The following is a 14,452-nucleotide window of genomic DNA, read 5'->3' as shown; positions in this document are numbered from 1 at the left end:
TTTTACCCTGTTCATATATGGTGTTATGCGCTACTATGAAATAAGTATTAGTTTGGACACCGATGTTAATATCAAATTGTTTGGTATATACAGTATTTGTTAACTACAGATAATGTAAGTGGCCAATTGTCCTAGATTTTTAAAAACTGTTTTTAGATACTACACTTATGCCCCATACACACAAGCAGAATTTCCACCAGCAAAAGTCTGATGTGAGCTTTTCATCAGAAAATCCGACCGTGTGTATGCTCCATCAGACTTTTGCTGGCGGAATTTACGCCAACAAAAGTTTGAGAACAGGTTCTCAATTTTTCCGATGGAAAAAATTCCTATCGGAAAATCCGTTTGTCTGTATGGAATTCCGACGGAAACAATTAGACGCATGCTAGGAAGCATTGAACTTCTTTTTCTCGCCTCATCGTAGTGTTGTATGTCACTGCTTTCTTAACGCTCAAAAGTTCAGAGAACTATTGTGTGGCCGTGTGTATGCAAGCCAAGCTTTAGTGGAATTCCATCGGAAAAACCATCCAACTTTTTTCCAACGGAAATTCCGCTCATGTGTACAGGACATTAGAGGCGCTTTTCCTTTTCTTGTCTCATAATTACAGATAATTACAGATAATGGTGCTGCTTTCTGCTTTGAAATTATAAACAATGGTTATGCACTAATTCTTCTCACAATGCAAGTCTATGGGATGTATTATGGGTGAACAAGAAATATGCCCTTTTTTTTCAAAGAGGCTTCCATTTTCTACATTTCGTTTATTTATCGCAGTGGTTTTACCCATTTTCAAGCAAGATTAGCCCATTAAAATAGCATCAAACAAGATTTGCCTATCGAAAAAAATATCAAATTTTTTACCTTACACATTAATCAAACTCTTCCCTGGTTTGAAGCGGGGAATGTGTATTTTCAAATGCTCTAATGCTTTAAAATGTGGATTTTTATTTTTTTTGCTTATGGAGAATGTCAAACCTATATTTTTAAATACTTGTTTGGCACTTTTACGGTTACTTTTTTGTGTTAATTTTTTTTCTGATTTTCTGATGGGGGTATAATTGCACCATGTTACATGTTATTCTCCAAATACGGGTCTTTAACCAGTCCATATATCTGGCGCTGAGCACAGTTTAAAGGATATGTTTACCTTTAAAAATAAATAAATAAATGCACATCTCTTTGCAGGTGAAAGAATGTGCATTTTTGTTTTCTTTACTTGGAGCCTGGAAAGCATTGCACCCAATGTTCAGCAGATTGTAGGTGCCATGCAGGACTCCTGCAGATTTGTCAGTGTATCTGTCTGCTCATACCTCGTACAGAAAGGTAGATACACGCTGACAGAAAAAGACAATGAACTACTGGAGCACTCAACAGCAACATGGTAGTTCATTGAAACAACAAGCCGAGAGTCGCAAACGCTGTCGAGACTTGTAGTTTCCCATTCACAGAGGACTGTGAATGAATAATGTGGACGGGCTTAGGGAGCCCTGCACAGCCACGTTATTTTCAAAAGGTGACAGTGGGTTTCCAGAGAAGATGCTCCTGCTGCTGTCTCAGCCAATAAGGAGGAAGAGACCAGGGAGAACCGCTGCTCTCATGCACATCACTGGATCTAAATGAGGCTCAGATAAGTGTTGGGTTAAGCTGGGTGGGCTGCTGCACACAGAAGGATTTTTACCTCAATGCATAAAATGCATGAGAATAATAAAAGTTTATTTTATGTAGTTCTTTTTTTTTTTCACTGCGGCATAGGTTAGGGGCCCAAGAGCCCTCTAAAACCAGTTCAGTTGAAACGGGACAGACATTTATTTGCCCTCCCATGGGGGTTCCAAGGAGCTTGGAGGCAGTAAGTATCAGGCTACGTTGCTTTGGGGGGGAGGGGGGCATTTTTTTTGTAACCCCATCAATGCACCCTCCCCCAGTATGTCATGCTTTACCCCTAAACCATGACATAAATGCACTATCTGCTCTGCACACAAATGAAACTTTTGTACATGTCAAATACTTCTGAATCAGTGTTTACTATTAATTAGATTGAATTTATTAAAGCCACAAAAAGTTCAGATTACATAACCCCCAACCCATGCTTAAGATATCAAGATAGGTGGAGTGAATGTGCCTCATGAAGGCAGTTCAAAGTAATTGTTCTGAGTCCACAGGTTCAGTACCCATGCAAGTACAGTCGTTTTGGGGCTTTGAAACTTGACATGCCTGACTCAATGGTATTTCAGGCTTTCAGGCTTAGGTGGGGTTGGATCTCCTTATTAAATACATTGTTTCACAATACCCCCCACTGGACAAGTGGTTGAAACCTGGATGAAGCCTTGCTCCAATGGCATAACCAATACAGGCATACTTCCCAGCTGTCCCAATTTCCACGGCAGTATCCCAGAATTTGGACAAAATTCTGGGTCCTGGGACTGACCTTTTATCATTGGTCAGTCAGTCAGAGCTGTGCTACAGTTATTCATCTCCCTAAGGTGCTCCTAGTTCTCAAGTTCTAAAGTAGGAAAGCATATACATGCTTTTTGGCATTCAGCGCCCATGTGAATTTGACCTAAGTGACCTTTGGTGGATCAATGACTTTCTAGCTATTTTGTTATTTTCAAGATAGGATTTTCCAGATAAAGATGAGTCTGTATGTCTAAAGAATGCAGCCAATAGTTTTGCCATCCACTATCGGTAAGAGTAGTTTCATTAGTACATCTACTTTCCTGTCTTAAAGAGTGCCGGAAAGAGTGCATGCATTAAGGCCTCTTCCCTCTGTACTATTAATGAATTGTCAATGTTTACTGCAGGAGTTGACACATTGAACCTGGGCTAGTAATGTAAGTCAGCACATCCCATAATGATTTTCTTCAACTAACACACTGTGTATTATGCATTATGTGAATACACAAATTGATGTTTTTTTGTTGGCCCTTTAGAAAGTATTAATACAGGGATGGGAATATGACACATCAATTTTTTCGGAAAGTAGCAGCCCCCTTTTTGTTTCTTTACAAATAGAGATTTTAGGATGTGATATACAATCATACTTCGAGCAATGCGGTAAGAATTTCGCTTTTTTAGTAACAGAAGACAATGGTCAAATCTAACATATCTGGATCTGCTAAAGCCCCATACACACTATTAGATTTTCTGCAGATTTTTGTCTTCAGATTTACCAAAACCATATACAGGCATACCCCACTTTTAAGTACACAATGGGGTTTATTTACTAAAGCTGGAAAATGCAAAATCAGGCTCACTTCTGCATAAAAACCAATGAGCTTCTAACCCCAGCTTGTTCAGTTAAGCTTTGGTAATAAAACCTGGAAGCTCATTGGTTTCTATGCAGAAGTGAGCCTGATTTTTACTTTCCAACTTTAGTAAATAAACCATACTGTGTACTTAGAAGTGGGGTATGCCTGTAATATGAGGTCAAACCTTAAGAGTCTGTATGCAATCAGGCAGGCCCTTGCACTACATGGTTTTGGTAAAGACAATTTGGTAAAGTGGGTAGTTAGTGGTCGATAGTCCAAATAAGAATACGGCACCTCATCCCTTAATTGAGTAAAAAGAGGGAATGGAGGAGTGTGGGATTATTGCGGTGCCAAAATAGAAACCAAACAAAGCAGATATATAAAAATAGAAAAGTTTTATTGGTTACACAAAGATAAAACAAGTTTAGTTCAAACATATGGGCAATATACAGACATTGTGGAAGCGAAACATTAAGATACAAGCTAGTGGTCAGGTCTTCCCAACTAATTTTGCCAATCCTTTGGCTTCATCAGGGGATTTATGACGTGACCATCACAATGAATTGCTCTAAAGAGATAAGACGGAAGTTATTTATCAATTCGTTCATTAAATACATCAATGTAACATTATTCATGATTCTTAATATGAATGTAGTTTGGCTGGGAGAAGTGGCGGAGCAAAGAAAGCCCAGGTGCCAATATACCGACCCCCAATGATTCCCAAGCCCCCGCAATGAACCCCACATAGTGCAAACAAGCACTAAAAACCATGGAGGGTAAGAAGATAGAAAACCTACCCACAGATGCCCAGTGAACCAAGTAGGAAACCTTGGGTTTCACAAGAACGTGCTTCCAAGCATGCGTCGACTTGATTCTGAGCATGCGTGGATTTTTAACTGATGGTTGTGCCTACTAATGATCGGTTTTGACCTATCGGTTAGGAATCCATCTGTTAAATTTAAAGAAAGTTGGCTTTTTTTTAACCGATGGCTAAATAACCTATGGGGCCCACACACGATCGGTTTTGACCGATGAAAACGGTCCATCAGACCGTTGTCCTCTGTTTAACCTATCGTGTGTACGAGGCCTAAGGCCTTGTACACATGACTGAACATGTCTGCTGAAACTGGTCCGCAGACCAGTTTCAGCGGACATGTTCGGTCGTCTGTACGTCCGACTGGACAATTTTCCTGGCGGATCGGACAGGTTTCCAGCGGACAAATGTTTCTTAGCATGCTAAGAAACACGTCCGCTGGAAGCCTGTCCGTCGGTCATGTTCGGTCGTCTGTACGACTTACCGGACATGTCCGCTCGGCCGAAAGCCCTCGCATGCGTCGAAGTGATTCGACGCATGCGTGGAAGCATTGACCTTCCAGGGTCGCGCACGTCGCGGCGTCATCGTTGCGGCGACGGCGCGGCCACATCACCGCGTATCCTGTCCGCGGGGATTTTGGTTTGATGGTGTGTACAACCATCAGACCAAAATCCGGCATCGGACAGTCCGTCCGTGTGTACGAGGCCTTAGGCCCCATACACACGAGAGGATCGATCCGCTGAAATTTATCCACGGACCTGTTTCAGCGGATAGATCCCCTGGTGTGTACGATCCAGCGGATATTTTTCCGCAGATTTTTTCCCCCGGGGATGGATTTCCAGCGGATCAAGATTTCTTAGCATGCTAAGAAATCTATCCGCTGGAATCCAGTCCAGCGGATTGATCCGCTGGTCTGTACAGACTCAGCGGATCAATCTGTCCGATTGCATCCCTCACATGCGTCGTAATGATTCGACGCATGCGTGGAATTCCTTATATGACAGCATCGCGGCGACGACGCGACACGTCACTGCGGAGGGAATTCCGCTGGGATTTTGATCTCATGGTTAGTACAACCATGAGATCAAAATCCGCCAGAGGATTTATCCGCGGAAACGGTCCCCCGGATCGATCCTCTCGTGTGTACTAGGCCTTAGGCCCCATACACACGGGAGGATTTATCCGCGGATACGGTCCAGCGGACCGTTTCCGCGGATAAATCCTCTCGAGGATTTCAGCAGATTTTAATGCGATGGAGTGTACTCACCATCGCATTGAAATCTGCGCCGAAATCCTCTGGCGATGACGTGTCGCGACGTCGCCGCGATTATGACGCGGCGTCGTGCGCGACGCTGTCATATAAGGAATTCCACGCATGCGTCGAATCATTACGACGCATGCGGGGGATCCCTTCGGACGGATGGATCCAGTGAGTCTATACAGACCAGCGGATCCATCCGTTGGGATGGATTCCAGCGGATAGATTTGTTTGGCATGTCAGCAAATATTCGATCTGCTGGAATCCATCCCAGGGGAGAAATATCCGCGGAAACAGATCCGCTGGAGTGTACACACCATAGGATCTATCCGCTGAAACCCATTTGCTGGGATTTTTCAGCGGATGGATTCTATCGTGTGTACGGGGCCTAAGAGTATTCTTTAGATTCTGCAGGGATGGTAAAAACTGTTGTACCAGCTGCACCAGTGGGGTTTTGTGTATATGGAGTTCTAATTAGTGTAAATGCGTTGGGGGGGGGGGGTAGTAGAACTACTGGTGTCCACATTTTTACAAGATTCTATTTACATGAGTAATGTATGTAGGTCTGACCCCTGTGAAGATTAAAGTGTTACTAAACCCAGTAATATGAAAATAGTTCATATGCTCCCCCCCCCCCCCCACACACACACACACACACACACTGCACACAGCCTAAAATCTTCTTTTTACATAAAAAATATTGCCACTATATACCTTTTTGGATGATCTGTATACCACGGTCAGTGAAAAACTGTAAAGTTTCTCCATTGCTGAGAGTTCAGAAAGGTGGAGATTTCCACTGCAGCCTGTATACACGCCCACATGTGTGATGCCAATATCATGTGACCTGGCTAGCTCTGATCAACAAATAATTATTCTCTCCAGCATAAAATACACAACTTAGCATGTGCAGGTTGGCTACTCTGTCTGTGTTAGCTGGCTTTCCCCAGACAGACAATGCAGGAGGGGAGGATCTGTGCATAGGGATAAAACAGCCTTTTTACACAATGCAGAGGATTAACCCCTTAAGTCCCACAGTGAGTATAACAAGCATGCTATGCTTCATATACAGACTGATTTTACTGTTGTGGGTTTAGTAACATGTTAAAGTAGTTGTAAACCCTTACATAAGCTTTAGGTGATACATAAAGATTAAATCCTCCTACATATTTTGTACCTGTTTTTCTGCAGTCTTCTCCTCTCTACATCTGTTCAAAGTTCCAAATTATAAAGCTTGTCTGAGAGATCAGAAAAAAGGGGGCGGGGAGATGAAGTTACACTCTGCAGAGCTCAGCGAGGAGAGCTCTGAGAGCTGATTTGAGGGAAGGAACACACCAACCTCCGCACAGAAACAGGCTGTCAGAGGTCCATCCTCTGTAACCATGTTTCTCTTGGTGTCAGAAAAACTTGTCAGAAGTGATTCAGGCAGAGGAAGAGGCAAAGCAGAGAAATGAAGCAGCAAATAAAAGTGACAACTAGTGCTCTTAATTGAGACAAGTACACACTATAGAGGGATGTGCTTTGTTCATATTTCATTTCTGAAGTTTACAACCACTTTAACACCAGCTCCTGGGTTGAGATTTTCATATCTTGTGCTTGTTATGAACCGCTGCTGAATTGTGATATTGTATTGTAACCAAACAGTACAAGACATTGGTACCTAATAAGAAATACTGTACTTTAGGGGCAGATTTAATTCTACAGGATATACAGTATTTCATGATCTTGTATACAAGTGGGTTGCAGAAAATGATGTCTCGTTGGTCAACAGGGAGGTCTCAATCAGGGATTTCTATTTTTCCTTGTAATCCCTATTTCAGTGAACACCAAAGGATCAGACATCTTCGCAAACATTTTTTTTTAATGCTAGCAGAGAACAAAGGAGAATTTACTGAACATTTTCTAATGGCTTGGATCTCTTTTTATTTAATCTAATCTCTTGACAGTCTCAGCTGTGATCTTTATTAACAGAAATACAATGAACTCGCCTTTTAGCTATGCTAAAATATGTTATGCTATGAAATCTCTTTCCAAACACAATTTATATTGATTATTGAAATGTTATCACCTCCTATAGATATACATACTGCTCCTTCCAAATTAAAGTGGAATATAAAATATTTTAATATTTTAACATTTAAAAAAAAAAGTGTTAATTTAAATGCTTTTTTTGCTGTGGATTTTAATAATCATGAATAATTTAGCCTTGTCTAAAGTAAACAACTCCATTTTCACCAGAAGGAATACTTTTTTCTATCTGTTCTCTGATCGAATTGATGAAAATGAAGCTGAATCCACCAAGCAGGGCCTGCACACTGAAAGAGATAATTCAATGTAAGCCAGTGTCCAGTTACAAACCTCTTATCTTTTTCTTTTTTTTTTTTTCCTTTGTAATCCTACACGATGCAATAAATATTTGTCCTAAAAAAAAAATTTAACATGTTTAAGCTACAAATAAAAGGACGGGGCGACATTCAGATCCAAGAAATTGTCAGATCCTGCCAGAACAATTCTGCTATGTGATGAATCATTAATGATCTCTGAAAGTCATAATGGTCTGTCATTAATGCCCATTAATGATCTCTGTTTACCACTAGTAGGGGCTTGATGGTTCTGGCCAATACCTTGGAGAATACTTTAAATATGCCTTAAACTTTCCCCGTCTATTTGCCTGCTGCAAATGTACACTGCAGCCGAGCCGGAGCACTTCTCCAAACCAAGATGGCTCTGGGCTTAAGAAAGTCCAATTCAGGTAAGAAACTGCGATTATTCAAGGGTTTAGAGGGAGATACTGAAACGCACATTTGTGTAAAGCTGGACAGCTGTGGAGGGTTTTAATTTTACCATTTTTTTAGAGACATTTGTCAGGCTGGTTCAAAATATTTTCTTTGTAAATGGAAAATCGGATATCGTGCTTGCTAATGGAATAGGATTACGTAGGTTATTGATATAATGTACGATTATTGTTTGGCATGTCACCCGACCCTAAATTACAATGTGCGTCCTTGTGACATGAGATATGATCATTTTGTCTATGGTTATAGGTATACAACATGTTTACTACCGGATAAATGGTTCTAGTTCATTGAGAATTGGAGGAATGAATTATATTATTAATGCATTATATTTTAAATTCCTGTCTGTTTGTTTTTAGGACATTCTAGAATAAATGTGTGCATACAGATCTATCTATCTATCTATCTATCTATCTATCTATCTATCTATCTATCTATCTATCTATCTATCTATCTATCTATCTATCTATCTACGGTATCTATCTATCTATCTATCTATCTATCTATCTATCTATCTACGGTATCTATCTACGGTATCTATCTATCTATCTATCCATCTATCTATCTATCTATATGTTCATTGCCAGAATAATGCACCTCATTGCCTTTGAAAACAAATGATGTTTACATAGGAACTGAGATACTAGGCAGCCTAATTGGAATATGTTAATATGCTGTTTGCTTAGTATATTTGCTTTACCTATTATTAACATAGCAGAACCTTTGTTCACATTTCCCAGAACTAATTAGACAAGCTTACTGTATGAACCAACGCCCACAAATCTGAATATTAGCCAAGACATCCTGTTTCTCCCTCTCTCTCTCTCGCTGGTATAAACAGCAGCATTCACTTAGGCATTTACTAATGGCTGCCTGCCATCTGTAGTGCTCATTAAGAAACTGTTTAATAAATGTATGGGTAGACTATAAGTTGCTATGGAGCTAGGTAGTAATATCAGGTTAATATAGTGACTTACGACTTGCTCACTGGAGTGGATGCTAAATATATGTTTTTGAAATCCATTGTAAAAGTACAAAGCTACATATACAGAGATACACTAGATCACAATGGACTACCATTATCCTCGTAATTGTTACATTTTTTTTTTTATATATATATAATTTGCTTATATTTTTGGTGAAAAGGAAAGGGATTTGGTTCAATTGTTGCTAACTGTTTTATTTTATAGCTAAGCTGCAACAGGAATAGCTTGAGTGTTGAGTTTCACAGGCTGTTGTGTTTACTAGAGCAGTGATAAGGCGTGTACTATAAAAATGTATATGACCTGCATAATTGGCTAGCACCAAGGACAGCTCCCAACTGTGAAGACGCACTGGTGTTCTATGGCCATTAAAAGAACCTGCCATGTAAGACATACAGGGAATGCCCTTTCTGACTTGCCTGTAATAAATGCTAGCTGTTGTCATTATGTTATATTGACTCTCTGACTTCATTCAATACCTTCTGAGTCACTTACTTAGAACAGGTGAGCAGACAAGGAAAGTCAGAGAGACTTCATAATTCAGGATCTGCATCTTTGTTCCAGGTGAATGCCTCAATGTATTGAAGTATTTTGATAATAACGATTGCCAGGCAACTGGAATTTTCAGATTAGGTCATCGATGGTAGCCTGTGTATTTCATTTGGTTTCCTTTAACTCTTATTTTTGAACTGTGTATATAGGAGCTTATATAAGGGTTAGGTTTAGGGTTAGAGATATGTTTAGTGGTTTGCTTAAGGCAAGTCATAGCTATAGGAATTTGGAACTGAGGTTAAGTTGAAAATAAGGATAATTTATGGAATTTATATTATACTTTTGGACTCATATTTTCTTATCTATAATAAATTGTCTTTGGAAAACAAGCCTACAGTGGCAGCTTCCATAATTCTACCCCGACTGCTTCTTTGTTGTTGATTTCAAATAGAAAAATACCATCTCCGTAAGTTAAAAATTGCAGAAAATACTTTCCGAGCTGCTTATTGGTCAATACACCTGCTTACAGTACAAAATATTGACATATTAATGCATGCATGACACTGCTTGTTTGAGATTAAAGCACCTAAATGGGAGAGAGAAGGAGAGTCCTGCCAAGAACTATTAGTTTCATTCCATTTCATGCTAAGGTCTGACAGACTTGTACAGAACCATTGCTGAGGGCAAACAGGGACAAAACTAGATTCCACAAAGGTGCATTTAGAACTCTGGTATAAATGCTTTTGGCTACACATAGTTGCAGATATTTGAACATTTCCTGTGGGGGGGGGGGGGTGCACATATTAGTTTTAGGGCCAATATTTTGCAACTAGTACAACTTGATTTGGGATTATACAGCAAATATAAACTAGCAATAAAGAGTCGTTTCAGGGGTTAAATTATAGTCTGGCTTATGGCTAATAGTTAGCAAGTTACATTTAAAATAAATGTTAGGTGGAGTTCAAGAGTTCAGTGTTTCAAGGGTAAATTCTTATTAGTAGGATAGGTGTTTGAGGTATTTAAAGGTTAAAGCGGTTGTAAAGTTTATTTTCTTCTTTAATTAACTACTTCCGACCCGGCCACTGTACATATACGGCCGGGTGGGCGCTTGCTCCTTCTGAGTGGACGTTCAGGAATGTCCCTCAGAAGGAGGTCCTGATGCGCCTGTGTCACCCGGACACGGCGCATCTCCCATTGGAATGAGGTCTCTGTGATTAGCCCTCTTGATCACATAATGGCTGTGTCCAATCACAGCCATCATGTGATTATATAGAGAGCCGGTTGCTAGGCAATCGGCTCTTCTCTCCTCATACAGAAGTTGTCAGTGAGGAGGAGAGAGCAGATCGCTGCAGCCGGCGGCCGGTGATAAGTGAGTAGGAGCTGTTTTTTTACAGCTTTTTACATACTGATCACCTGCCTAGTGTCCCCACACAATGTTAACACACAAGTCCCCAAAATAGTGTCCCCAAAACACATGTCCCCACACAGTAAAAACAGCTGTCCCCCACATATGTAACAGTAAAATCACATGTCCCAATGATCATCTGCACACATATGTCCGGGATCACCTGCGCACATCTGTACATCTGTCCGTAATCACACAAACCATTTAATATAGACTTAATGGGATTTTTTTTTTACCAAAAACATGTAGCATAATAGTTTTTGTCTAAAATTTCTGACAAAATGCGATTTTATTATATTTCTTTTAAAATAGAAAGAAGAAAATCTAATCTTTTTTTAAAATTTTCCAAAAAATTTTCGCTTATATCTCAGAAAATAAAAAAACGGAGTCGTGAATAAATACCACTAAAAGAAAGCTCTATTTGTGTGAGCAAAATGCAAAAAAATAATTATTTGGGTACAGCATTGCATGAAAATTGGTCTGGGAAGGAAGGGGTAAAAGTGCCCAGTATTCATGTGTTTAAAATAATAAACATGATATACTTACATACTCTGTGCAATGGTATTGCGCAGAGCAGCCCAGAACCTTCTCTTCTGGGGTCCCCTGCTCGCACTCCTGGCTCCTCCTCTTCTGTCATAAATACCCTGCCTGTGAGCCATTTAATAAAAAAAAAAAACTTTACTTCCACGTTAAAGTGATTTAAACCCTCATTTTTTATCTTTTTACTTACGTTCCAATTAACTTTTTCAGCAGCTGATGTAATTACTAAAGCCTAGCACAAGCTATTTGTTTGGGTTGAATAAAAAAAAACCTCACCACTCAGGTCAGAGCCACTGTACTAACAATCTGATGTTAGTACAATGATATCACCTTAGTAGAGTGATCTCCCTTAGTTAGTACAGGGGGATGCCTCCCTCCGCTACAACACTCAGGTCAGCGCTCTCAGCCTATGGGGAGTCGTGGTCAGACCATTTTTCAGACTTGCTGCTATACACACAGACCGAATGTCACCTGGTTTCTATTGAACTGACCAATGTTGCCCGACATTTGGTCCATGTGTATACTAGGCTTTATTGAGTATGCCTTATCTTTTAATACTTGCTTATGTTCCACTTTAAGCCGGCGCCATGACCACTTCCCTTTTCTGTTAAAGGGTGACTCCTTTCTCTTACAGTGTCCTATAGAGCAACCCTTGAATGCAGGGACTAGAGTTATGTCTTCCTATGCTGTGTGCACCAATAGAAACACACAACCCTGTAGCTAAGATGACAAGGCACTCCCCTGCCCCCCCCACTTTTTTTCTTGGACTGGCTGGAGACTACAATGTCCCCCATTGACCCATTCTTGAGAAAATCGGAAGTTCAGGTAAGAAACACTGAGCGAACAGGAGCCAGCAGCATTAAAAGCTGTAAACTGAAAGTGCTGGGGTAAGACTTTTAACAAATAGTTTACTAGGGAATGTTTACCTTATTGTGCTTAATGGGCTACACTGAGGGTTTATTGCTACTATAAATATATGACTTCGAAGTTATGATAATATTTTTTATCACTGGAAGAACCAAATATAGAGATTCCTCCCTATTAGAGAAATCATAAATGATCTGTTGTATTAAGTAATGCCCTTCCTGGTTTATTGTTGTTTTCACAGACACTACGTGAGATCTTACTTATTGATTGGTCCATTTTTAATCAGAGACAGCTTTCACCATTTGTTCTTAAAATATTCTTCTCTTGAACTGAAAGGGCACTTCTACTGTTTGTTCCTGTCCTCAGCATGTGATTTAATGTTCAATAAATTTAGGCTTTGACTAACTTTTAAAGAGTCTGGTATATTGCTATCTCCTTTTTATGTTGAGAAAAACTACTTGAAAGCCCAACTGAAACCTCACACGTTTTTCTTTCAAAGCCCAACTGAAACCTCACACGTTTTTCTTGAAAGCCCAACTGAAACCTCACACGTTTTTGTTGAAAGCCCAACTGAAACCTCACACGTTTTTCTTGAAAGCCCAACTGAAACCTCACACGTTTTTCTTGAAAGCCCAACTGAAACCTCACACGTTTTTCTTGAAAGCCCAACTGAAACCTCACACGTTTTTCTTGAAAGCCCAACTGAAACCTCACACGTTTTTCTTGAAAGCCCAACTGAAACCTCACACGTTTTTCTTGAAAGCCCAACTGAAACCTCACACGTTTTTCTTGAAAGCCCAACTGAAAGCTCATATGTTTTTCTTAAAAAGCCCAACTGAAACCTCATACGTTTTTCTTGAAAGCCCAACTGAAATCTCATACTATTTTCCTGAAAGCCCGACTGAAACCTTACACGTTCTTCTTGAAAGCCCAACTGTAATCTCACACGTTTTTCCTGAAAGCCCAACTGAAACCTCAAACGTTTTTCTTGAAAGCCCAACTGTAACCTCACACGTTTTTCTTGAAAGCCCAACTGAAAGCTCATATGTTTTTCTTAAAAAGCCCAACTGAAACCTCATACGTTTTTCTTGAAAGCCCAACTGAAATCTCATACTATTTTCCTGAAAGCCCGACTGAAACCTTACACATTCTTCTTGAAAGCCCAACTGTAACCTCACACGTTTTTCTTGAAAGCCCAACTGTAACCTCACACGTTTTTCTTGAAAGCCCAACTGAAACCTCACACGTTTTTCTTGAAAGCCCAACTGAAACCTCACACGTTTTTCTTGAAAGCCCAACTGTAACCTCACACGTTTTTCTTGAAAGCCCAACTGAAACCTCACACATTTTTCTTGAAAGCCCAACTGAAACCTCACATGTTTTTATTGAAAGCCCAACTGAAACCTCACACGTTCTTCTTGAACGCTCAACTGTAACCTTACGTTTTTATTGAAAGTCCAACTGAAACCTCACACGTTTTAATTGAAAGTCCAACTGAAACCTCACACGTTCTTCTTGAACGCTCAACTGTAACCTTACGTTTTTCTCTGTATAGTCCTTTACAGTCACATTATAATTTATTCATTTTTGTATTTTTTTCATAGATATGTATATGCCACACCCCTAAATGCTATTGTCTTCATGCACACATGTAGTGCTTGATAAGAAAAGGGCTGTGTCTGACCAGAACTGTTATGCCGCGTACACACGATCGGAAATTCCATCAAGAAAACCGTGGATTTTTTTCCAACGGAATAATGGCTCAAACTTGTGTTGCACACACACGGTCACACAAAATTCCGACCGTCAAGAACGCGGTGACGTACAACACTACAACGAGCCAAGAAAAATGAAGTTCATTGATTCAAAGCATGCGTTGAATTGATTCCGAGCATGCATGTTTTTTTTTTGCGTGTAGGAATTACATACAAACGATCGGAAATTCCGACAAGAACTTTTCTTGTCGAAAAATTTGTGAACCAGCTCTCAAATTTTTGCTGTTGGAAATTTCAACAGAAAAAGTCAGATGGAGCCTACACACGGTTGGAATTT

General features: G+C 40.0%; 1 protein-coding gene across 5 annotated transcripts in view; it reads left to right on the top strand.

Moving 5' to 3' along the window:
* Nucleotides 1–14,452, top strand: part of FGF13 (fibroblast growth factor 13) — a 497,159-nt gene that overhangs the window by 336,218 nt on the left and 146,489 nt on the right. The window contains exon 1 of one of the 5 annotated variants that reach the window (XM_040323775.1): nucleotides 7,973–8,070. The exons of the other annotated variants lie outside the window; for them this stretch is intronic. Within the exon in view, the coding sequence (XP_040179709.1) occupies nucleotides 8,040–8,070 (31 nt within the window). The 5' untranslated portion in view covers nucleotides 7,973–8,039. Of the gene's footprint in view, nucleotides 1–7,972; nucleotides 8,071–14,452 lie in introns of those variants that run through there. 5 annotated transcript variants of the gene reach the window in all.

Source organism: Rana temporaria, chromosome 9 (genome assembly GCF_905171775.1).
Source record: "Rana temporaria chromosome 9, aRanTem1.1, whole genome shotgun sequence".
NCBI lineage: Eukaryota > Metazoa > Chordata > Amphibia > Anura > Ranidae > Rana > Rana temporaria.
The sequence above is the reverse complement of the archived record's forward strand: the minus strand, read 5'-3'. Positions and strand labels throughout refer to the sequence as shown.